Source organism: Mesocricetus auratus, unplaced genomic scaffold (genome assembly GCF_017639785.1).
Source record: "Mesocricetus auratus isolate SY011 unplaced genomic scaffold, BCM_Maur_2.0 Super-Scaffold_100014, whole genome shotgun sequence".
Taxonomy (NCBI): Eukaryota; Metazoa; Chordata; class Mammalia; order Rodentia; family Cricetidae; genus Mesocricetus; species Mesocricetus auratus.
In genome coordinates this window covers 21,062,076-21,087,350 of record NW_024429197.1, presented here as the reverse complement: position 1 = coordinate 21,087,350, position 25,275 = coordinate 21,062,076, and the positions used below count along the sequence as shown (strand labels likewise).

The following is a 25,275-nucleotide window of genomic DNA, read 5'->3' as shown; positions in this document are numbered from 1 at the left end:
TTATTTTACCAAGTTAGGACGATTTAAAAAGACCCCGCCCTATCACTTCACAAAAGAAAGCATATTGCCTCAGACTTTGTGGCAGTCTTTGAAATGGGCTGCATTTAGCTTAATGAAAATATCACCACAATGTCCTTATCTCCTCAGTTCCCCCCCTTGGCCACTGAAAACCACCCTGCAGTCCGCTTCTGCATCTGAGAACTGCTTGGTGCTTGAGGGTCTCATATAGATGGGTTCCAATTCCACCTCCGTCACAGACAAGCTACACGACTTGGTGTGTGTGCCTCCATGTCCTGTCAGCAGAATGGGAATAACAGCCATGCTGACCACGGAGACTGGAAACTCCAGGGTCTCTTCCCTCATCTGCCCTGCCTACAGCTCCCACAGGCCAAAGGATAAGGGCCCCCTTCACAGCTCAGTGACCAAGGGCCCTGGAGAACCTGTGGCAAAGGGACCCAGAAAGCCTGCCTCAAAACCTTCACCCTCGTTATTCCTGTCTGGCAGAACCCTGCACTCAGGATAAACACAGGATCAAGCTTCCAGCGCTTGGAGGGCCAAGAGGTCCTTTCTTCACGTCTCCCTAGTGGGCAAAACCCTTCTCCTCTTTAAAACATGGCCACCATCATTCTCTCGTGCATAGGCAGTGACTCATTCCCAATTGTGAGCCATGCATTGTGCTCACCCCTCCCTACTGAGGTCTGACAGCCCACCGAGGAAGAACCAAGAATACATGGGGCGGGGAGTTTAACTCTGGGGACACTGTAGGGTCTCCAGTAGAGCCTGAAGTAGAGTGGGCAGAGAGTATTCCCAAGAAGAGACTATGTTCAAACTGGGCTTTGAAGGATGAATAGGAGTTACCTACATAGCAGTGAGTATGAGAGAGGAGTAGGTGATCAGCCTAAGGAAAAGTACACGGAGCACTTAGCAGGGCATTGTGGGTCATTCCCAAGACAAGGCATCAAGAGCATCTATGGGGAAAGCTTCTGGGGTTCAGAGGTGTAAAAGTCACCAGACCCAGGAAGGAGGACCATTTTGAGGTGTTCACTATCTGGGAGGTAAGGGATGAAACCCTAAAGGCAAAACTGTCCTCAAGAAGGTGACATAATGTCGCAGGATTCTGAACCCACCCACCATGAAACGGGAGAAAAGCGCCCAAGACAGAAGCCCAGAATTGAAGGACAGGAAGAGGGCACAGAGGGAAGGGGCAGGGCTAGTGGCAAAGGGCTTGCCTAGCAGCAGAAGGTCCAGAGTTCAACCCCCTGCATCCTGGGAGACAGGAAGCAAGTAAGAGGGGCCTCTAAACTCAGACCCTGCTAAGGCAGAACAGCAGACAGCTAACCACATGATCCCGGGAGTCTTGTTCTGGGTTCAAATGCTGTGTCTACCACTTGCTAGCTGTGTTGACGTTGGACGAGTCATTTAACTTCTTTTGTGTGTTCGGAGTTTGTTTGTTATTTATTTGTAGACAGGGTCTCACTTTGTAGCTTTGGCTGTCCTAGAACTCACTGTCTAGACCAGGCTGGCCTTGAACTCAGAGAGATCTATCTACCTCTGCCTCCTGAGGTCTGAGCCACCAGAACTGGCTGTCATTTAACTTCTTTATGTCTCAATCTCTATGTGTTTGTGCCTGTGCAGTGGGGGCTGGGTTAGATCTCTAGCCCCACTACAAAAAACAGTGCCTATGTGGTGATCCTGGTGCTTGAGATATGGATGGTGAAGAAGCTGGAGTGTAGGGTCAGCCTAGGCCAGTTACAAAGACCCTGTATGCATGACCCTGAAGGAGTTGCTGACATATTCGCTCAACCTCCCTCCATTCTTAGGCTGTGCACCCTCCCCCTCCTTCTGCTGGACCAAGGGCTCCCTTTTCCTCCCCATCCCACTTCTCCAGCCAAGTGGCCTTCAAACAGGCTAGCAGATGAGTGAATGTATCCCTTCCCTGGGGATATGTGGCGCACACCATGACAATAGCTGTTGAGCTGTGTCCTGGCCATCAGATCCTGTCTCCTGACTCCGTTTCCTCATCTGTGAACTGAAACTATGTATCTGCCCAAGCTTTGAGGCCTTTGGAGCTCTGAGGTCTCTGCTCTGACACTCTGTAGCAAGGACAGACTTGACAGAGAAGCTCTGCAGCCCTCCCCCAAAAGGATGCTCCCTGGAGCTCCAGACGCACCTGGGCGGGGGCTGTCCCTCCTGCAGAGAGTGGCAGTTGGGCCCAGATGGGCCAGAGCAGAAGCATCTGGATTATGCTGACAAAGCCACTCTTTCTTGCCCTTCTTCTCTCCCTACCCCCCACAATCCCCAGAGACAGCCAAGCCCAGCAAAAAATAAACCCAAAGGCAGAGACCTGGACACTCCAGGGAGGGGATGCAAGGAAGGAAGCGAGAGGGAGATGCAGTAGAGACCCCCTCCCTTACTCCAGGGCCTTCAGGTCCTGATCTTATTTCCTTTCCAATGTTGGGTTCACCGGAAGCAAGGATCTACCCTCTGTCCTCCATGCTGTGGAGGGTGCCTGCCATTCCTTTGCTTGATGAAGAATATTATAATAAATCACAGTCAGCTCTGCTATACAGGGTTGCCCACATTTTGGAAAGGGTATCCCATAGAATCTTATTTGGCAGTCCTACTTGCTATCTGACTTCCATCCCTTTGGTTTCCGTGAGAACCAAGGTCTGTAACCCCTAGCAGGCTTGCTTCTGCACCACCAGCCTGGACTAGGGGGTCTGAGGAGTCAGATGATTTCCTTCTAGCCCTTAGGCCAGAGACCCCACACCACCAACCATTCCCAGTCTCCGAGTAATAGGGAAGAATGACTGTGCTCTCTGCTCTCTTTGCCTGCCTCCCTCAGGCTCTGCCCAAGGATTCTTAGCTCAATTAGTCTGCTGACTGGGACTGTCCCCCACCCCCAGGTGCCAAGCTCCAGGGCACACAGATTCTGCCTTGGGGACAGAGTTGCCCAGTCTGCCTGGAGTGTTAGGGGGGGTTCTCCATTAGGGTTCTGGAGGTCAGACTATACCTTCTCTCCAGCCTCACAGAGCCTCCAAGTGATTGGCAACCTCCTGGGTATTCCTCTAAAGGTTTCCCTGTCTTCTGAAGGGCCCCAGCAGAAGACACTACAAGATGCTCCTCTCCCATCCCGACTCTTGAGTCAGCAGCACCTCTCCATAGGCATAGCTCTGTGCATGCGGTCCAGACTAAGGTTCCTCTTCCCTGCTAGACCTATCTGGGAGAAGAGGACATGAGCTTGAGGAGCAGAGTGGAATGGGGATGGGCATCTTCCCAAGATGGGTCCCTGGGTTTGTTCCAGAGACCATTGGTACTAGGTACCACTGTCTCTGACTGTGTCCACTAGCTGTGGGTGGGGAGGGAGAGCCATGAACCATGAAGTTCCCAAACCTCAACTGCACAATGGCACTCTGAGGCAAAGACAGTCTCTCTCTCTCTCTCTCTCTCTCTCTCTCTCTCTCTCTCTCTCTCTCTCTCTCTCTCTCTCTCTCTCTCTCTCTCTCTCTCCTTTCTCTCCCCCCTCCTCTCTCTCTCCCCCTCTCTCTCTCCTCTCTCTCTCTCTCTCTCCCCCTCTCCTCTCTCTCTCTCTCTCCCCCTCCCTCTCTCCTCTCTCTCTCCTTTCTCTCTCTCCCCCCTCTCTCTTCTCTCTCTCTCTCCTTTCTCTCTCTCCCCCTCTCTCTCTCCTCTCTCTCTCTCCTTTCTCTCCCCCCTCTCTCTCTCCTCTCTCCTCTCTCTCTCTCTCTCCTCTCTCTCTCTCTCCTTTCTCTCCCCCTCTCCTTTCTCTCTCTCCCCCTCTCTCCTCTCTCTCTCTCCTTTCTCTCTCCTCTCTCTCCCCCCTCTCTCTCTCCTTTCTCTCTCTCCCCCTCTCTCCTCTCTCTCTCTTTCTCTCTCCCCCCTCTCTCTCCTCTCTCTCTCTCCTTTCTCTCTCTCCCCCCTCTCTCTGTCCTCTCTCTCTCTCTCTCTCTCTCTCTCTCTCTCTCTCTCTCTCTCTCACACACACACACACACACACACAGAGCCAGAACATCAGGGTTAGAGACCAGTGTTCTTAGAGACAGGCAGCTTCCCCCATAGCCTACCCCACTCCCTATCCGCTCCCTGCAGGCAAGTCTCTGGTTCCCCAAGCCTGGCAAAGCACTGTGCTGGCTGATGTCATCTGTGACACAAAGGAAGAAACAAATCCATAAGCAGCCCAGAGACTCAGGTTAGTGACCGCAGTCACTGGCTGTGTGACGTCCTCTACTCAGTGTGAAGTCCCCTGACGCAGTGGCTCTGAGGTCTGAATGATGCAAGGAAGAAGCTTGGAGGGAGAGGCGCTAACTCCACCTGAGGCAGGAGAACATGAGCCTAGAAGTTTGAGGCTAGCCTGGGCTACATAGAGGGATTCATCCTAGAAAAGAAAACAAAGCTCAAATGGACCTGGAGGATGCCCCACAGAAAGCCACAACGACATAGTCTCAAGCTCACAGCAGACACGCCAGTGACAATACTATCTCCTCAGTACACACACTCCCCTGCTGAGCCCAGGAACCCTGTCAGACCTCCCATGAGGGGCAGAGAATGGTGACAGTGAGAGCATCATAGGCACACGGATGACGGCGGCTAATTCACGCCTGGTGCAGCATTGGCTGCTTCTCCCTCTTCAGCCCTGGCCACCCAGGAGGCAGCTGTGATTCCCACTGTTCAGACCTGAGAGCCAGGGCTCAGAGACTAAGTGTCTTTCAGGACAGCTAACGGCAGCCACAGAAACAAACCCCGCCTGTCAGACCGAGCCCACACTCTTACGTCTCTGTGGGACTAGTTCTGGGGAAATGAAAAGCCCATTTCCCTCCAACCCTCAATCTTCCCAGCAGGGCTGTACTGGTCTAGCACTGGGAAGAACTGGAGTGGGGAAAATTCCCCACAGTGCTCCTTTGGGGCAGGTCCCAGAGCCTCCTCCCTCTGCTCCCAGGCCACTCCAGTGACTCCGATGGCTCAGAAACCTTTAAATTAATCACCCACTCAAAGTACTGTCACCAGTCAAAGAATAACCACCTCCTCAAGCATGCCTGGCCCCAGCCTTGTGTGGCTATGGGTTTCTTCAGCAGTGGGGCTCGCAGTCAGACACCCAGCAGGGCTTCCTCAGTGGGAAGAAGACATGTGCTAGGAGCTGGAGTGAGACAGACAGACAGACAGACAGACAGTGACCTAACCCAGAGGAAGAACTCCAGAAATGGAGGGGCAGCGGGTGCCAGGGAACACGAAAGGGAGAAGCCATTCAACAATAGATGGTCTTTACCCCCGACTCCATAGGAAGAAGCCATTCAACAATAGATGGTCTTCGCCCCCGGACTCCATAGGAAGGAAAAACAGAAGCATAAAAGTGCCACCAGTCACACACTCCAAGTCATCCCCAGTCACAGCGTGAAGGCGTTGGAGCATCAGGTTTCTGCAGTGCTGTCTGGGAGGCTAAGTATGACCTTGGAAGGGAGTGTGTCCTGTTCTATGCCTGGACATACAGTCACACACTGCAGGGTTGGGCTCTGGGGTCCCTATGGGAGGAGCCCAAGCCAGTCCCACTGAATCACAGTCCCCAGCCTGAAGCCCTAGGAAAGAAATGGCAGAAACTGCGTGAAGAGAGTCACCCCTGGTCTGCCCTAGCCCAGATCTACAACTACCGATGCTGCTGCTTATGCATCTGCGACATCTGTGGGCTGTGGTGAGCTTGACTACCCTGGGAGCATCTGAGAACTTTTCACTCAAGTCTATAAAATCTTATCATTACTCCCCGGTTGCAGGTGTGCAGGGGAGGGGGCTGCTGGGATTCTGGGGCCTGATCCAGCCGAGCTCAGGAGGATGACAGCTTTGGGTTGAGGTTCTTCCTTGTGAACTACATGGCCTTTTCTGGGTTTTACTTTCCTCATCTGTCAATTGGGGAGGATGACAGGTCCTGCCTCACCAGGTTGGGAAGGTTGTGAGTCTGCACAAAGTCAGAAATCTCAGTTCGAACTCCAAGAGCCAAATCAGGTGGTCTCCGAGAGCAGAGGGAATGGTTCTGGACAGGGAGTGTGGACTTAAGGTCTGACCCTCTGTTACCATGTCACGTGACTTTGGTCTCCAGAGCCTTAGTTTTCTCAGAGGAGGAATGGGGCAGTCAGAATGTGAGAACTGACCTGGTCTGGGTGTCCTGTGTGGGGATGGCATCCAGCCCAGGCCATGTGTGTCTCAGGCTGGGGGGTTGGAGGTTGGGATGGGGGACTCCAGGGTTAGAAGTGAACAGGCCCCAGGAGCTGTGGCCTCCTCCTCCCCTCCCCCCCATTCCCACAGTTGTTTCTGACCCCAGGGACAAAGCTGAGGGAGGATGTTTACAGAGCCTTAAACCTTCACTTAGAGAAGTTTGCTGGGGGCTGGGAGCAAGGGGTGATGTGAGAATGTCACTGTGGCCAGGGAAGCACCGTGGGCCTGGGAGAGCGAGACTTGCTCTGCTGCAGCCGCTTGAGGTTTGGGACTCTGGGGGTGCTAGTGTGGTCTGGCGGGGTACTCAGAAATGAGGACTTCAGGAAGTGCAGATAGCAGGGGCTGCCGAGGGCGGGAATACACACCAGTGGCCAGGGCACCGGGGTGAAGCACAAAGTGGCAGGACTAAGGGCCGGGAGACAGAAAGAGCTGAGTGGGGGCGGGGGGGGCTGAGAGCAAGAGAGGCAGACTTCACTCCTAGGTGCCAGGGAAGGTGTGGGTCCTGGGAGGCCAGCTGGCTGATGTGAGGGGGGTGTCTCAGCACCCACCTCCCCAAATCCTTTCTCCTAGGCTCTTCTGTGGGGACCCCATCCCCACGGGCCCAGGTCTCTGAAAACAGGTCCTAACCGGTGCTATGCATGGGAACCACCCCTCAACCTGGAGTTAAGTTTAAGTGCAACTACAAGCAATTCTTGATAAGAACACACAAGACCCTACTGTGAGAGGCTGAGAAACTCCATGTCTGGAACCCAGAGAACAGGAGATACGACTGTGTAGGCTCCCCCACCCCCAAACTAACACCCATTCCTCCCGCTCAGACAGCCCATAGCAGTTCACTCAGCTCCTCCCCACCCATTAGTCCACCATGAAGAAAGCCCCGACTGTGGGATTTCAGCTCGCTCTGATGACCTAAAGCTCAGAGAGACCCCAAAGCTAAGAACATCACACAGCTCTCAGTAGGTAGGGGCTCCTGACATCTGAGTCTCCTTGACCTCCAAGATCCATGGCCAGTTCCCAGAGATCCCTAAACATCCAGACACTGTCACACACCATGCTTCCCCTAGAGCTCCAAGGAATGCCTCCTAAGCTCTTAGAGACAAGTGCTCAGGACATAGGTACCTCCAGCCAGGGCATTCCTGGCATCCGGAAGGGGCCGGATATGGGGCAAAGGTATCATCAGATTTAGCTCCTGAGAGGAAGGGGAGGCCCCTTCAAAGGAGCTATGGTAGTGGCTGGCTGGGTTAGGCAGCTCTCATCTCCAGCGACTGACCTGGGGGCCAAGTGGCCAGGCCTGCAGGCTGAGGGACCCAGCTCAGAGCCAACTCTGCCTTGGAAAAGTCACCTCCAGGGAGGAAACTTTGGAAAGCATAGCTGTGTCCTGTGGCTTAGCCTGCATGCACACGTTAGGGGGCCTGCCATGCAAGTCCTTACACACACACACACACACACACCCGAGTGGTTTATTCTTTTCATGGTGGCACCCAGGGCTCTAACAGTAAATTCCACCTGCAGCTCTGGTGCATTTAGTTTCAGTGGGCACTGGAACCCCTAGCCCACCAGCACTGAACTACACCACCCCACGGATCCTCATACATTTGACAGATGTTCATCCAGGTCTTTTGGGGGTACACAGAGACGCGGGCTGCTGAACATTGACCTGGACCCAAAGCCTGACCTTACATCCTACAGAATCTTAATCTGAGGGGTCTCTACATAAAGTCACAGTTGTCACCTCTAGATACTTCATGGTTTCCCTTCCTCAATTCTTCCTTGTACCATCTTCCCCGAGGTTCTGTGGTCCCCATTCTCATGGGACAGAGGCAGGTGAACATATACCAGTGGAGCAAGCAGAAAGACAGGCTGAAACACAGGTGAGAAAAGCCAGGTAGAAGGGTGGCCAGGCAGGTGGACAGGTAGACAGACAGATGACAGACACACAGCTATCACAATAAATCACTGGAGGGGCCCACGTAGCGTAGAAACAGAGCAGCAGAAGGCTGTGGGACAGACAGCTGGACAGATGAACAGGCAGGCTAACACACACACCAGGGGGATCTCAAGTCTAGCAGAGGAACAGACAGATTGTGAAGTGACCAGCAGGTGGACAAAGTGGACTGCCCAGGAGACCCTAAGACTGGCAGTAGTAAGAGGGCTTAAGAGCAGTGTACTGTCCCCCCCCCCCCAGGGCACTCCTAAGTATCCCAGGACCAGGGCCAGTCCATTAGCCGATATGGCCTGGGCCTCTCATGTTCCTGGCTGGGCCAGGCCTTCCCCCAAGACTGCCTTCTGAGCTGCCAAAATTCACTCTCTACATCCAAGAGGGGTCAGTGTTTTGAAAGTTGTAGGAGCCTGCTGAGGGAAGGAGGGGCCCTGGCAGCATTGTTTCCAAACATACCCCTCTCTTCTTTCTTTTTCCCCATGGCCAGAGCCAGGCCTCGTACAGCAGGCCAGCAAGGCAGGAGAGCTGGGCCCAGTCCTCAGGGCAAGGCAGAACAAGACAGAGCAGGGCAGGCAGGGCAGGCAGGGCAGGCAGGGCAGCCTGCTGCCTCTGCTGCTTCGAAGTTGACCGTTCAGGGCCAGGCTAATGAACACACAGATAAAGTTGGAAGCGGCACACAGGCCTGTCAGGGCCATAGGGACCCTAGACATCTACAATCGGAGGCCAGTCCCGAGCTGGGGACAGCTTGTTTCTGAAAAGGGAAATCTCCAAGGGGACCAGGTGGGAGCACAACATAGCCACTCAGCCTGAGAGGAGATGGCAGGGGAATGTGGGGGCCGGAGTCTTCGGTGTCTGGGACACAGAGAGGGAGAGGTGAAGAAGAGCCCCACTTTAGTGGCTTCGGACTTGATAGAGCAGAGAAGGGCCAGAGTAGCTGGGACAGCGGGGGCTCTGCGATCAGGATGGAAGTAAGGAGAGGAGGCAGAAGGGGTCAGCGCTGCAAGTTCAGGGGTTAGAGTCAAGCTGGGAGACTGAAAAGGGGGCTCAGGTCTGAAAGGGAGGGCTGAGAGACCGCCACGGGGCAGAGGGCAGGAGGTGGAGCCAGAGCGGGGCGGCTGTCCCCAAGGAACCCGGTTCACGCGGGGTCAGAGCCGGAGCTCGCGAAGGGGCTCGGGGTCCCCAACTTACATGAAGACGTGGTAGACGAAGGCCCAGCCGCGGGGCCGCTCCAGCACGTTGTAGACCCAGTTCTGCAGGCGCCGGTAGCGCTTGTGCGCGGCGGAGGAGCGCTGGCCGCAGGCGGAGCCCGAGCCCGAGCCCGGCCCAGGGAGGGGCGCGCCCGGCGGCAGGGGGCTGCCCAGAAGGCCAAGGCGACGCGGAGAGCCGCCCCCGCCCGCCTCGCCCTGTTCGCTCTGCACGGCGGTGAGCGCCACCAGCTCGGCGCGGGGGGCGTCCCCGGGCGGGGGGCCCAGGCCGAGGCGGCGCGGGGGGGCCTCGGCCATGGGCGGCGCCGGGAGGGGGGCCGGGGCGTTGCGGGGCGGGGGCGCACTCGGGCCGCTCAGAGTCGCATGGCTCGAACCCCGGGCCGGCGAGACGACCCTGGGCGCGCACGGGGCCGGCGGGGGCTAGGGGCCGGGCCGGGGCCGTGCGGGGACCGGGGGCGGTCGCTCGGAGCCTCGGGGCCGCGGGAGCCCGTACTGACCGCCCGCTTCCCCGGCGACTGGGGCGGCTCTTTCCGACTCCAACTCTCTTATTACGCGCTCCATGCCGCTCGCCTTTCCACCTGCCGCCGGCGCGCCGCTCACATGTCACCCTCCCCCGCCCCGCCCCTCCCCCGCCCGCCCCGCGGCCGCCTTCCCAAATCGGGAGGGAGCGAGAGAGGCGAGCGCGGGGAGGGGACCCGCGCCCGACGCGGCGGGGCAGGGCGCGCGGTCCTCCCAGTCGGTGTGAGGTGGCCCCGAGCGCGTGGCGCCGGTAGCGCGAGGGGCCTCGCGGCCGGGAGTGTACTAGTGGTGGCCCTGGTGGCCGGCGCTGGGGAAGGAGAGTGGGAGGCCTCGTGTGTGGTTGTGGAAAGTGGGGCGTGGAGTGTGGAGTTGTGGCCGCGGTCGCGCGAGGGACACTCACACTGTACAGTGAAGGTGTGTGTATCCAGAGAAGTGCCTACTTGTGCGCGCTGGCAGGCTACCCGTGGGTCTGTGTGGGTTCAGCGTTAGTGGGTGGGTGGGTGGATGGATGGATGGATGGATGGATGGATGGATGGATGGATGGATGGATGGATGGATGGATGGATGGATGGATGGATGGATGGATGGATGGATCGGAGTGAAGATGGATGTGCAGAGCCGGGCAGTGCAGCGCGATGGGTGGTGTAAGCGAGGAGGTGTGCCCATCGGGTTGTGCCCTTGGCTTCTTGTGCATGGTGTTTAAAGTTCATTGAGTGCTGAATGAGGTTGGAACCGCAGCTGCTGCTCCTCTCGCTGCTACCTGAAGGGTCTGGTGTCCTACAGCTACCGAGATGTGTGAGGCGGGTGTAACTGGGCCCAGATGAGTCTCTCCTCGAAGCTTCCCTTCTTAGTGATGAAGGAGACTCCAGCTGACCAACCTAAGCAGAGGGGGGGCTCCCCTGATCACGGACCTGCCCTCATGTCCCCACCCCATCCCTGCCTCCGTGGGGCCCCCACCCCCATTCTATCGAGGGAACATTGTTTAGGATAGATAGGAAGTATAGAAGTAAGCACTGAGCAAATGTTAGGGGGACCGGACAGAGCCCTCCCAAAGGCCCAGTCTCCCACCCGGACTTTCTCTAGGAGCAACCCTCTCCAGCAGAAAGTTCTCAATGCCTGACCAACATCTCCAGGTGTGGGCTGGCTGGCCCCTTCCCTTCGCCCTGTGCTAGGTGGTGATTCGGGTTTGCTGGCCCTCCTTCCCTCTTCTTCCCCAGCCTAAAGCAGTGGCCAAACCAGCCGCTCCCTCCGCAGGCCCTGCCCCAGGGTGAAGCGCTTCGGCAGCAAACTCTTCCCTGCTCCTCACTCCTCGTGGAGGATCTCGGGGGACACAGCTAGCTGGAGGGGCGGGGGAGGGGGCGGGCAGCAAGCTCGATTCTCAGCTGTCAGCAAAGGCAGCATTGATCTGCCAAGCGTCAGTGAGGGAGGGCGGCAGGGAGAGCTGTGGACCGGGAGGGCGTGCAGGATGAACGAGATCCCCAAGCTAGTCTTGGCAGCCAGCGGTACCCCCAACCCCTAGTGATCCTTTCCCCTCCTGCCCAGCTGGGATGCATTCTGAGGTCTGACCTGGATCTCTCCAACTGCTGCTGGTGCTAGGAATGCCGAGCCTGGAGGTTTTTAGACCTCAGGGCCCCACTATGGATGCAGTGCCAGGGCTAGATGGAGCCGTCCTCTCCCTATACACTGAAGCCAGTATACCCCCCTCCCCATATATGGCAGTGCTTCTCCCGACTGTAACCGGTAGTACTCCATCAGGGGCCCACGGGTGGGACTCAAGTCCGGGGTTCAAACTGCACAATGGAAAGTGGTTGCTAGCAGTCTTCCGAGTCGTTGATCTTGGACGAAATGGGGCTTGAATTCAGTGCTCAGAATATCTAAAATTGGGTCTGTTCTGGGAAATCTGGTCCTGCAGTTCAGCATCACCTACAAGCTGGTCCCTGGCTTCCCATGTGGGGCACTGCGGAGTTTCCTTTCCCTCCTTAAGTGGAATGAATGCTCCCTTCAGAGAGGGGGTCTCATGCTCTAGATTAGCCCATTAAAAGCTGGGGGAAGGGCCGGGCGTTGGTGGCGCACGCCTTTAATCCCAGCACTCGGGAGGCAGAGGCAGGCGGATCTCTGTGAGTTCGAGGCCAGCCTGGTCCACAAAGTGAGTTCCAGGACAGCCTCCAAAGCTACAGAGAAACCCTGTCTCGAAAAAAAAAAAAAAAAAAAGCTGGGGGAAGGTAAGAGGCTGTAGTTCCAGCTGGAGGTGTGGAAGTTAGGGTTCAGAAGCAGCTCCAGGGGTCCCAGAGGTAACAGTGAAAGTGGGGAGACCGAGTTCTTCCTGAGGTGTGCTGGAGGTGGTGATAGGAGGGCCTGCCAAAGTTGAGCTGGTGTGCATGCGTGCCTGTGTGTGTGTGTGTGTGTGTGTGTGTGTGTGTGTGTGTGTGTGTGTGTGTGTGCAGGAGGCAGAGGAGAGTCCAGAGAGGACAGGTGGCCACTCGGTGACCTTCCTGTGTCCATCCGGATTCCCAGGACATGACGGAGAATGGACTTTCGCCACTGCAGCCTTGAGTGACTAAGACACTTTTCTGAGCAAACAGCTGTCTCTGGCTCCAGGTCCAGCCTCCCTGATGGAGGGAGATGGGGTAATGAATGCTATGGCTTCCCACTCCCCATCCTCGAGCTCCCCCATCTATCCCCTTCACTCCACCCTCAGCAACTTCCTCACCACTGCCCCAGCTCCTTGGCAACCCTGCCAGTCTTCTCTGTTCTGTTAAGCTCATCCCCTGTCCCATGTCTCTCCCTGGCTCTGAGTTTCCAGGGCTGTATAAGAACAGGCCAACCCCTGACCTGCTGTGATCCATCACTGTCCCCATCATCCATCATCCATCAATGGAGCAGATATTGATTGAGAGGAAGGGTGGGGAGTGGGAGTGTTCCCGTTTGCTGAGCACCAGCTGTGGGCCAGGTCCTATCCTTTACAAAGAATACAATCCTGGGCTTTGTGGGAAATGGGCTCAGAGGCAGGGAGATGCACCCAAGGATGTCCAACCAGGTGGTGACCTCAGACCGCCAGTGTCCTGTGCTCTCCCTGCACTTGCATGCTGGGCCCTAGTGCTGCAGTGGGGGAGGGGGGTTGTAAGAGCTGATTCCGGGTCTCTAGCACTGGCTCCTGCCAAGGGGTAGGATGCCCATATCTGAAAGGATCAAGTAGCTGGCACCTTGGTTCTTGAGGTTCTTCAAGCCTGGTATTGACTCCTGTCATGACCTCAGGTCATTTCACGGCTCGGATTCCTTGCTGGAGTGGGAGGGTTGGCTTCACTCAGCAGTTTCCAGCCCCTGTCAGCACTAGGAGTCCTTTTTTAACAGAGTCATAGGTGGTAAAGGATGGCTGGGGTGAGGGACTCCAGGCTCCACCCACCTGCCTGTGTCTCCTCAGTCTTTGATTGGTCTCCCCACACAGATGGCTGCATAGTCCAGGTTGTCTTGAATTTATAGCAGTCCACCTACCCCTCACCCAGCGCAGTGTGTGCCGCCTCACTTAACTTTCCCCCGAGTTTTCTTATGGCTGCTGGATTGCTGGAGGCCCAAGGAGAGGGCAGCTGCCACTGGCAGGGACAGGGATGGAGAAGGCTTGGAGAAGAACAGCTTTTATTGCTTACACCTCAGCGAGGCCCCTGCTGCAACTCTTTCAGCATCTTCCAAACATGCTGGAAGCTCAAGAGGGTCATGCCTTCTGGGTAGCTATAGGCTGAGCGAAGACTTGCCCAGTAGAGTATTAGGCTGCAATGTGTATGAGAAGGTAGGGTCTGAGATGGGAAGGGTGTACTAGGGCACAGGGGAGGAAGGAGTGTGGCTATGGGGACAGGGGTCTTCAACACCAGACTGAAGAGTCCAGATAGCAGACAGGGGGCTTGAGCTAGGCACAGAGCAGAGGAGGGGTCAGGAGGGCTAGGCACAATAATGCGTGAAGTTCCAGGTCAGCTGGGACTGCACAAATAGAAGGCATTTACCTTGCTGTTCAGGTGAGAAGTGGCAGAGTACTCACAGGACCACAGTGTCACATCGCTGCCTCTGGGAAGCCACTGGGGGAGTGGAGGCCTTCTCTCTCTTTTCCCTATGCAGCCCAGAATGGACAGAAGAGATCAGAAGAACCAGAAGGGGCTAGGGAGCCAATTCCCCTAGACCTAGTGTATCACTCACCGTCTGGCCAGACAGTTAAGAGCCATAGAAGTGGGGAGGGAGGAGTGTCTCCGAGCTCAGCAAAAGTAAATCCCCGTGGATCTCAAGGCCTGGAGTGGGGCACCTGAAGAAGACAAAGAAAGAGAAGGGGGTGAGGAAACAAAAGGTCAAGTCCACTCCTAACTTGCAGGACCCCTCTGCCCTTGGAACTCTTCTCCCTTTCCTAGGTGCAGAAGGGCTGGCCATGCAGATAGCCACGATGCTAGGGCCTGGCAGTCTTTGGTCTCAGCAAGAGTCACTAGGACAGTAGAACTGTTAGAGTACACAGGAAGGGCTATGTTGAGTCACCACGTGACTTTTGGAGGCTCAAATCTGTCATCCCAGCTACTCAGGAGGTTGATGCAGGAGATCACAAGTATTGGATGGAGATCAAGGCAAGGGTTAGGGTTTCTATTGCTGTGATGAGATACTACAACCATGGCAACTCTTTTTTTTTTTTTTTTTTTTTTTTTTGGTTTTTCGAGGCAGGGTTTCTCTGTATTGTTTTGGAGGCTGTCCTGGAACTAGCTCTTGTAGACCAGGCTGGTCTCGAACTCACAGAGATCCGCCTGCCTCTGCCTCCCGAGTGCTGGGATTAAAGGCGTGCGCCACCACCGCCCGGCCCATGGCAACTCTTATAAAGGAAAGCTTTTAATTTGGGATGGCTCATTTATAGTTTCAGAGGTTCAGTCCATTATCATCCTGGTGGGGCATGGTAGCATGTTGGCACACATGGTGCTGGAGAAGGAGCTGAGAGTTTCACCTCTTGATCTGCAGGCAACAGAAAGTGGTCTGAGACACTGAGTGTGGTTTGAGCATATATGAGACCTCAAAGCCTGCATCCACAGTGTCACACTTCCTCCAACAAGTCCTAATAGTGCCACTGCACTATTGGGAGCTATTTTCTTTCAAACTACTACATTCCACTTCCTGGTCCCCAAAGGCTTATAGCCATATCATAATGCAAAAATGCATTCAGTCCAACTTCCAAAGTCCTCATAGTCTATCACAGTCTCAAACGTATTTAAGTCTTAAATTCAAAGTCTCTTCTGAGATTCATGCAATCTCTCAACTGTAATCATGTATAAAATCAAAAAGCAGATCACATCCTTCCAACATGTAATGGCACAGAATATACATTACAATTTTCAAAACATAGGGAAGGGATCATAGTGAGGAAATGTGAGATCAAAGCAAGACCAAAACCCAGCAGGGCAAACTCCAACCTCTGCATCTCCACGTCTGATGTCAAAACCCTCTTCAGCTCTCCAACTCCTTTCAACTCTGCCGACTGCAATGCACTTGCTTCTCTTGGGCTGGTTCCACTCCGTTAGCAGCTCTCCACAGCAGGTATTCCTTGACTATGGCATCTCTACCTTGTCTCCAAGGCAAGTCAGGCTTCATCAAAGCTTCACAGAATGACTTCTTTCCTTAGTCTCAGAGGAAGGATCCATAATCCCTTTCTCCTATTATTGACTTTAAAGCCAGAACCATGTGGCCAAAGCTGCCAAGTCCTACTGCTTGACCCCTTCATTCAATTACATCTTCACCGGCTTTCTGTTTTCAATGGTTTCCTCACTGCCTAAGCTTGACTGTTCTAGAACTTGCTCTGTAGACCAGACTGGCCGCAAATTTAGAGATCCACCTGACTCTGCCTCTGGAGTGCTGGGATTAAAGGTCTGCACCACCATACCTGGCTCTAAGCTTTTCTTTAATTCCTTTTCACAAGTTGATAATTTAGCTGGGTGCAATCTTGGCCTGAGGTCACCACTCCTTTTATTCTATTTCTTAATCTGTTTATCTCCTTGAAGACATGTTTTAGCTCCATTCCACTTCCTGGTGCTCCTTTTCTTCTCAAATATTACATTTTGTAATTCACCCTGCTCAGATTGTTTCTTTTCATTATAAATCTTCATTGGAGTTACCACTAATACCACACGACAGAGTCAATACTAGGCTGTTTTTGAAATTTCCTCTGCCAACAGAATTAATCCAAAACTCTTCACGTTAGCCTTAGGCAGCCTCTCCAAACAAAGGCAAAAGGCAACCATATTCTTCACCAACTATCACAAGAATGACCTCTAGGCAGCATACTAACTTCTTCTCCTCTGAAACCTCTCAAACCAGGCACTCACAGTTCAAGTCACACTCAACACCACTGTCTTCCATGTTCCTACTAGTATGGCCCATTAAGCAGTGCTTAAATCCTTCAACTGCTTTCCTAACCCACAGTTCCAAGGTCCATATTCCTTTAAACAAAAGCATGGACAGGACTATCACAGTAACACCCCAGTCAGTGGTACCAACTTCTGTCTTGGTTAGGGTTTCTTTCTTTCTTTCTTTCTTTCTTTCTTTCTTTCTTTCTTTCTTTCTTTCTTTCTTTCTTTCTTTTTGTTTGATTAGAGTTTTTTTGTTTGTTCGTTTGTTTGTTTGTTTTTGTCTTTTTGTTTTGCTTTTTGAGACAAGGTTTCTCTGTGGCTTTAGAGGCTGTCCTGGAACTAGCTCTTGTAGACCAGGCTGTCTCGAACTCACAGAGATCTGCCTGCCTCTGCCTCCCAAGTGCTGGGATTAAAGGCGTGCACCACCATTGCCCAGCTTGGTTAGGGTTTTTATACCTGTAAAGAGACACCATAACCATGGCAACTCATGAAAGGGAAAACATTTAATGGGGTGACTTACAGTTTTAGAGGTTCAGTTCATTATCGTCATGGTGGGACATGGTGGCGTACAGGCAGACATGGTGCTGGAGAAGGAGCTGAGAGTGTTGCATCTTGATATACAGGCAACAGGAAGTGGTCTGTGACACTGGGTGTGGCTTAAGCATATATGAGACTTCAAAGCCCACCCTCGCAGTGACACACTTTCTCCAACAATGCCATACCTCCTAATAGTGCCACTCTCTCTGGTGGCTGTTTTCTTTCAAACCACCACAGCAAGCTTGAACAACTTGTGAGATCTTGTATCCAACTAAGATGCAGAAACAGGACCGAGGATGTATTCAGTGGTGGAGTGCTTGCCCAGCAATGTGCAAGGACCTGAGTTCAATGCCCAGTACAAACAAACAAAACAAGCAAGCAAGCAAGCAGGCTAGCCAGCTAGTTCTCCTGGCAAAACAAACCTGTTAGGAGGCATATTTTGAGAGTAGGAAGAACTGAAGAACTGAAGTGGCAGGGGAGGTGATTCAGAAAAGTGATAGTTAATACTAAGTAAGGGAGGTAGGAGTTCAGGGAGTCTTACAAGAAGCAAGAAGCTCAGTGACAATGTTGAGAGGCACAGAGAATAATACTTCCAGATCAAGCTTCATCTTAAGCTATCTCAGGCTTCTGGAGCCTTCCTTGTCTCTGACCTCAAGCCTCATGAAATATCAATAGAAGCTTTTTCTTGAAATATTAGGTATGGGGGGACTAATGATGGATTTCATTTATTTGTTTGTTTATATATTTATTTTAGACAGGGTCTTACTGTGTATCCATGACTGGTTTGAAAATCACCATAAACTGAGCTAGCCTCCAACTTGCTGCAATTCTCCTGCCTCTGCCTCCTGAGTGCTGAGACTACAGTTATGAGGCACCACACCCAGCTTTGGATACCTATTAAGGGAGATATTAAAAGACACTTTAAATATACATTTTCAGAACAGAGGTTAAGAGGAAGAAGATGGTTGGGAAGCATGGGTGTGGACTCCTCAAAGAGAGAGTTTAACAATAGTTATCCAAGCATTAAAGCAAGAGTGAGAACTCCTTAGGAGCAGAGATAAGAGGGTATCCCTTCCTATGAACAAAGGTGGAAGCTGTACCTTAGGGGACTCCATGTTCTAAGGAGGATAGTGGTATCGCTGACCCACATGAGGGGCTACAGCAGACTTATTGCCTATGCTGGATCTGGGGTAGTGCTAATTCATCTCTTATTGCCAGCCATAACTTTAGGTAGAAAGAGTCCCATGTGAATGTGACATCTCAGCTGGCCCATATGCATCGGAGACTCGGATCCATGGTGTGCAAATACTCCAAGCCAAGACCCTTGAGGTCAGTGCTACTCCCACATGACTTGGGCACATCCATTCAAGAAACCACTCCTCTGGATGGTGGCTGCACTCAAGGACACAGTCAGAAAAAATGTGTTGAAAGCAACCTCAAGGACAAACTTCATAACAAATGAGTAGCACAACAACTTAAGGGACCATTTCCCCCCATAGGAGAATTCATACCTAAAAACCTAAAGAAAATGAAAGTTGGAAACGAAGTTTGATACAGTTAAAAATCTTCAAGAAGATAAAGAAGAATCCACATCTGTAAAACAAAACCGGAAGGGAACCAAGCAAACCCATGCAGCAGAAAGGGGTACAACTATCTAGAATTTTTACTAAATCAAAGTTATTGGCATTGAGAAATAACCAACTCAAAGGACAAATTAGTAAGTAGAGCTGAAGAGAGAATCACTGGATTAGAAGCAGGAACTGGGGAAATCCTTCAGAATGACATGCAAAATAAGGGAATTAAACAAGTGGAAGAAGAAATATCACAGAATGAATAAGAATCTTCAGTGTATGTATTACCACTCATAAGATACTGCAGGGTGACCAAGCTCTCTCCAGAACTGAAACATGAATTAGAAGGTCTACAGAATGTCTACTAGGACATTACAAAAAAAACTACATCTAGACACCTTTTAGTCAAAAGTGTAGAATATCAAGAATAAAGAGGAAATTCTAAAAGCCACCAGAGAGAAAAGATCACTTATCTCCAAAGGTTCAATAATTGAATTGACAGTGAACTTCTCATCAGCAACAACAGATGCCAAAAGACAGAGGAGCACATCTTTCAGAGTGCTGAGGGCAAAGAATTGGGAACCTTAATTTCCATCTGTTGCCAAACTGTCGTTTAAATCAAAGGGCAAAATAAAGACATTTGGACATGTACATTATCTTAGAAAGCTTCTGTCTCACAGACCTCCCCTGAAAAAAAGGTACATGGGAGAGGAGCTAGGAGCTCACACAGGTGCCAAGAGGCTTAGTGGAGGCCAGGTCTCCAAACAGGGGCATGACGCTCTGTTATGCAGGGCAGCTAGAGCTCTGTTTTGGATATTGCCACAGCACTGGCCAGACAGAGGAACCCAGGCCAGCCTGGCCCAGCTAAGATTTTCCCCTCTTGAATGCCAGAGCTGCTGTCTTGTCCCCTCTTTCTGGGCTGCGGTAATGGCATGATAGGGGTGATATTGCAGGCCTGGCTCTGGGGACTTGAAGAGGCTATGTCCAAGCTACTCATATGACTGGGTACTTGACCACCGTAGGGTCTTCTCTAGGCAGCTTGGATGTCACCTTAGAAAGCCCTACTACAGGTGCTGTGGAAAGAGACAAGACCAAGGGAGGCCAGGTAAAAACTGACAGCCAGCCGGTGCCCTTGAGCAATTTCCGAACCTTTTTGTGCCTCAGTTTCTTCTTTATAAAATGGGGGAGCTGCTTACCCCATGATGATGATGAGACTCAATATAGTATCAAACTTTCCTCTTTTTTTCAACTCATTGTCTCATGTAAACAGGCTGGCCTCAACTTACTATGTGGCCAAGGATAACCCTGAACTCCGATACCCATCTTCACCTTCCAGCTGCTGAAATTGCAGGTGTGCACTATGTATGCCCAGCTTATGATGAACTGGGGATCAAACCCAAGGCTGTATACATTAGGTAAGCACTCTATCCCCTAGTGTAGCTCTATTTTCCTACACAATAATGTCTTAGAAGGTTCACCTCAGACGGGCTTGCCTAGCACACCATCAGTGCCCAGTAAAAACAAAACAAAACAAAACCAAAAACTTAACAAGATACCATGGCAAGCAGCTGAGATATGGTGGATGAGTGTGGGTGCTGCCATGCACAGTAGCGGGGACCTCACCTGGCCTGCTTTCGGCTGGACTCAGAATGTCCCAAACAATATCTGACATAGGCACAGGGTGCCAAAGAAATCTCTCCTCAACAGCTGTGTATGTGAGCTCTAATAATAGTTTGTAGGCATTGATACAGGAGTACGGAAAGAGTCCTCGCTGACTCTGCCCAAGGAATTTGAAGTTTCTCAGTGAGAGCCATTTCAATTGGGCTTTGATGGATGTATGAGATCAATACATGAAAAGGGCTTTCCAGGCACTGGGGCCAGCACATTCTGAAAATATGGCTGCAAGTTCAGGAACCAGAACGGTTAGTGCAAGCACAATGTTAGTGCAGTGGGGAGTCGGGGCGAGGAGGTGCACAGAAACAAGAGGCACTATAGAGTACCTGCACGGACTTTTGTCAGAAAGTCTTTATGTAAACCTAACTGCTTACCTTCATACAATACCCCAAAGAGGGTAGTTTCCAGTCCCAATTGGTATCCCCAAAGCCCCTCTCTTCAAGGGGTGGTTGGTGTCTTAACAGAAAAGGGACAGTCACACCGCGTTTAGTTCCTAGAACTATCTCAAACTGAGAAGATGGGACTAGGTGACTATGGACTCAGTAAGGGCGGTGTGCTGCCCCCTCGTGGCCTTGGTCAACCTGGGCAGCAAGGCATCATCCAGGTCCCATAATTGCAGGGGTCTCCAATCTCTACCCAACCACCCTCCTCACACACTCAAGGCTGGGTCAGGGAGCCCGGGGAGCTGAGTAAAAGCCAATGTGTTAAGCTTTCTTGTCTCACACATCCCACGTTCAGCATGGATGGAGATGGATGAACAGGGATCAGGAGACCAGGGTTTGGGTCTAACCCCACCCCTAATTCAGAATGACCTTGGACAAGTCACTGCACTAGGCCTTCAATGCCACTTGTGCTCCCTCTTCATGACTTCTGAAGGGTCTCCATGAAGACCATCTTACCCTGAGGCTGTGAACACTTGGATGTAAGGGGATCACAGGTGGGGACCAGCCAGGGGCTCTGGGGCTGTGAACACTTGGATGTAAGGGGATCACAGGTGGGGACCAGCCAGGGACTCTGGGGCTGCACCATTTAAAGGGAACCTGCTGTGCACAGAAACTAGCTAGCTGCTTGTCAATCACACCGATGGAATGCTTTCAAAAGAAGTCTGGGTGAAAGGGAAGCAGGGTGGGACAGAGGGCACCAGGAAACAGGACACAGCTTCTTTACTGTGACCAGGCCCCTACCTGCGCACTGATGGATGTCCCTCCCACTCAGGGGCGTCTGAGCCTGGGACAGGTAAAGGGTGTTCCCTTTACAGAGACAGCTGGATGAGGATAGCTCAATTGTCGGGGCGGGGGTGATATTTGGGAGTTAAAAAGCACATGGGGGCTTTCCTAAGCCTGCTTACTGACAACGAATGGCGATATCACTTTATCTTCTCTGGTAAGGGAATTTTATCCAGCACCTTAAAACTAGGAAAACGGTTGTCTGTTAATTTTCTTACTTGATAGTGTAAAAAAATCCCTTACTTAGTCCTAGCATTTTGCTTTGGTGGCCAGGAAGCTCAAATCATTCTAAAATTAGGTAGGTCTTGATAGCACACTTGTGTTCCTATTTTTATGGCCCCAATCTCCTATTTACTTGTTTTTCCTAATCCCAGACTGTTTTATGGAATCAGATGAGTACACTTAGTAAATAAAAATGGAATGACACATTAGAGTAAAAGGCAGTTTGACCAAACCTGCATGTAACATAAGCCCCGAAACCTAGAATGCAGGACTTGTGAACCATGAGTCTTCCCTGATTTTCCTATGGCAAGGCCTACCCTCCACCCCCAATGCAGGTTTGTAGTGAGTTGTCTAGGACCAGGGAATCCTAAGGATACCAGGCCTCAGCTGGAAAGGTCTGGAATCAGCCTCTTTTTTTTTTTTTTTTTTTTGGTTTTTACGAGACAGGGTTTCTCTGTATTGTTTTGGAGGCTGTCAGTCCAGCCCGGCCTCGAACTCACAGAGATCCGCCTGCCTCTGCCTCCCGAGTGCTGGGATTCAAGGCGTGCGCCACTGGAATCAGCCTTTTGCCCGCAACTTACCCTTCGAGCCCAGAGCCCAAAGCCCAGGGAATTGCCCACTGGTTTATAGCCAACGGACCTCTGTTTCTCCTGGCACTTCCCCGTGACAGCAGGCCCAATTCTGGTTGTAAAAAGACAAAGACACCAGGAAGATGGCTCACTGCTGGCCCTTCCTATTGCCCCCGTTCAAGTGACAGGAAGCAGGCTTTGACCACAGAAGCCCTCATGCGATGGATGGCAAAGGGCTGTGGCAAATCCAGGCCTTTAGTAATTAGAACTACATACAGCAGGCAATGGCAAGAGTCACCGTGAGCCACAGAAGACAGCAGAGTTCCTGGGGTTCTTGTTTGCTGCAGGAGCAAGTTCTCCGGGAGAGATGTCCCCATGATGTCATGCAGTGTTCATTTGGGCCAGGTGAGGCTTTTCTGAGCAGGAGACGTGTTCTGATGAGGGTCATTTGTAAATCAGTTTGAACCCACCATGTGTTGCACTAAGTTCTTTGGCTTTGAACACCTGCACCTTGTAGGTGATCCATCTTTCCCGACAGCCAACCTGAAAACAAATCAATCTTTCCAAGCCTCTCCCAAGTAAGTGGCCCCATGAATGTCCCCAGACACAGAAACAGACTCTCAGGTACCTAAAAGGAGATTTATTGCATTTCATGCAGTTTGAAGTCCATGCAGCAACGGAGATGAGCACAATCTTTAATGTATTCAAAAAATAAAACAGTGGGCAGAGCAGAGCACAACGTCCTCATCTCCTTGGATCTTGGAGAGAAGGGCTGGGAAATAAACCAGATCTCTGTGGGGAATGAGTTCATGGCCCACAGGCAAGGAATGCTTTCACGGTTTCTGGATGCAGAGGGATCTGGGGAAGGGGCAGAGAGGAACGCTGGTGGGAAGGGTCTGATCTATTCTGAAGGTAGAACTGGCAGAGTGGAAACCCTGTGTACCCCTAGGAAGGAGGAGCAGCAGGGTCAGTGAGTGACCAAGTCAGGAAACACAATTATTTCCTCAACTACATGTTTCAAGAAAATGCCATAAATATGTTATTTAATATTCTTATTTTATAGCATTGGACATACAGTTCAATATATTGAAATATTGATTCCTTGGAGACAAAAATGGAAAAAAAATAAAAAATATTGCATCTTTCTGTTGTAGAATCTCAGTCCCCAGGCGTGGAAAGTAGTGCACCAGTATCTTAGCCTGCAGGAGGCATTGAAGTCCCGGGTCCTCTGGTGAGGAGGGTATGTCCCCATCACCTGGGGCTCTATGGCAAATATTGTGTTGGGTGTCCTTGGCCTTGTCAGCTCAGGCCCTCAGTCTCCAGTCACCTGGGGGGTCTGCCCATCAGAGGGCTGGTTGGCTGACTGAATGAACATGGGCTGGGCGAGGTCTTGGCCTGCAGGCATGGTGACTTGCTGGATCTGGTACAGCTGCTGCAAGGGGTAGAGAGAAGAGTAAGGTCATTCCTGGGATAGAGGCAGGCAACTCTCTGTAGTCTTAAACTGGATGGGTTCCTAGACACCTTAACTACCAGAGAGAAGGGGGGTGGAGTGTAGTCTTCATAGGGGGAGGGGTACAACAAGCAGACACAGGAGGCACCAGGCACCAAGTGAGGTAGTTTAGTGATCAGCGAGCTGCACTTCCTGTGTCTTTCACTTCTCTGTGTTCTCCCATTAGTTCAGAGCCAAACCTGCGGCATCCTGTTCTGATTTGACAAGCACTTGGCCATGCAAACCAGGATCCCTCTCCCCCTTTCCTTCAAGAGCTCTATGCAAGGAGGTGGCCTGGTATTAAAACATGGACTACAACTAAGCCTGGCAGAGAGAAGTCAAGTTAGGGCTGCCTAGCCTCCTGGTTTCTCAGGGTTCCTGAAAAAAACCACCTACAACAGCCCTAGCCCAAGACCAGACAGCCAGAGGCTGATTTTCTCTTTTTAAGCAGCAGAGTAGGTAAGTTAGAACATGCCACCTAGCTCATCCTCAGTGGACTCTGGGACCATGCTGTGTGGGGAAAGCAGGCAAACAGAGATGGCCCCTTTCTCTTAGGGACACAAGAATGTTCAAAAGGTCACATATTCCTTTATTTGAACTAATTCACACGTATAAGTATCCTGGCTTAGGAAAAAAATAGTTCTAGATGAGGAAACAGAAAACCTGCATTGTAGTGCTGGCTCTGTATCAACTACTGAGTGAGCCTGAAGAGAGAAGCACACCTTCCTCCAGGGCTCAGTTCCCACACCTAAGAACGGCAATTTGGGCTATGTAACACTTAAGGTTTTTTGTTCTTTTTGGTTTTGGCTCGCACAGCCTATAAGTCTAAAGGACTACTACTTGTATTAACAATGTTTTGTTCATTGTTAGGGAGGGGGACAACAGCCCTACCCACCCAAACACATATACCATCTGCATCCCTAGACCCCAACCCAGGCTGGGTCCCTACCTGTCCATCTGTGAACTGGCTGAACTGCTGCTGTCCTTGTTGGACCTCTGTCTGTGTGATCTGTGGGAAGCAAGAGGACAGAGCAGGCATGTTAGCTGCAGGTCTGTCTATTGGCCCACTACATGAAGGCTGGACGGCACAAGGTCTACACAGTGCTCAGAACGAGGCCTGTCACTGAGCAGGTGCTTGACAAAGGCCTGCAAGCAACAGTCTCCCAGTCTCCTTGCCCTGAGGGCTAGCAAAGATCACAACCACCCTCTCCCCTTGAGGTCTGAGGCTCAATAAGTACACAGCTCCTCAGCTTTAACGTGATAGTTGAGGCTTTGAATAGAAGCCTTAAGAGTTTATTTTTTAGCCAGTGAAGGCAGATTGCAAATGAAGGGCAAAACAGTCAGTGGTCCCTTTCGTCCTTGGAAGGTGGGCTCCAAACCAAACCTGTATCACACAGATTATCTGGCTGCAATATGAAACACCCTAGTGAGAGCAGCCTTGGCTCTCACAGTCCTCACAGTGGCAGGTTATGAAGCACTTTTTTCCGACACTCAGTGTGCAGCCCTCTGGGCCAAGAGGGAGAGAGACGTGCAGCAAGAAAAACATTTACCCCACACAGTTCACATTTTACACAAGGACTTTATATTGACAAGTAGAGCTGTAGCATATAATGACAACTTCTGGGAAAAGCTGGGAAAGCTAGAAAGACTGGAGTCTGTGCATCTATGTCTATGGAACATGCAACTTGTGGCAGCCTCTGCACCAGCTTTTGGAATCAAAGCCAATCTGCCAGGCAAGGTTTG

The 25,275-nt window shown here is 51.8% G+C and overlaps 2 protein-coding genes and 1 long non-coding RNA gene across 6 annotated transcripts in view; 1 reads left to right on the top strand and 2 right to left on the bottom strand.

The window, feature by feature from the left end:
• Positions 1–9,660, bottom strand: part of Kcnq4 (potassium voltage-gated channel subfamily Q member 4) — a 52,886-nt gene extending 43,226 nt beyond the window's left edge. For all 3 annotated transcript variants that reach the window (XM_005083833.3, XM_040756742.1, XM_040756741.1), the window contains exon 1: positions 9,347–9,660. In XM_005083833.3, the coding sequence (XP_005083890.3) occupies positions 9,347–9,660 (314 nt within the window). The remainder of the gene's footprint in view (positions 1–9,346) is intronic.
• On the top strand, positions 9,461–19,003 carry LOC121143960. Its single transcript, XR_005881281.1, has 2 exons — positions 9,461–9,580; positions 18,000–19,003. It is a non-coding gene; the product is annotated as an uncharacterized LOC121143960 (long non-coding RNA).
• Positions 19,004–22,668: 3,665 nt separating this feature from the next.
• Positions 22,669–25,275, bottom strand: part of Nfyc (nuclear transcription factor Y subunit gamma) — a 65,353-nt gene continuing 62,746 nt past the window's right edge. For both annotated transcript variants that reach the window (XM_040756738.1, XM_040756739.1), the window contains exons 9-10: positions 24,482–24,541; positions 22,669–23,475 (exon numbers count right to left, since the gene is read on the bottom strand). In XM_040756738.1, the coding sequence (XP_040612672.1) occupies positions 23,356–23,475; positions 24,482–24,541 (180 nt within the window). In that variant the 3' untranslated portion in view covers positions 22,669–23,355. The remainder of the gene's footprint in view (positions 23,476–24,481; positions 24,542–25,275) is intronic.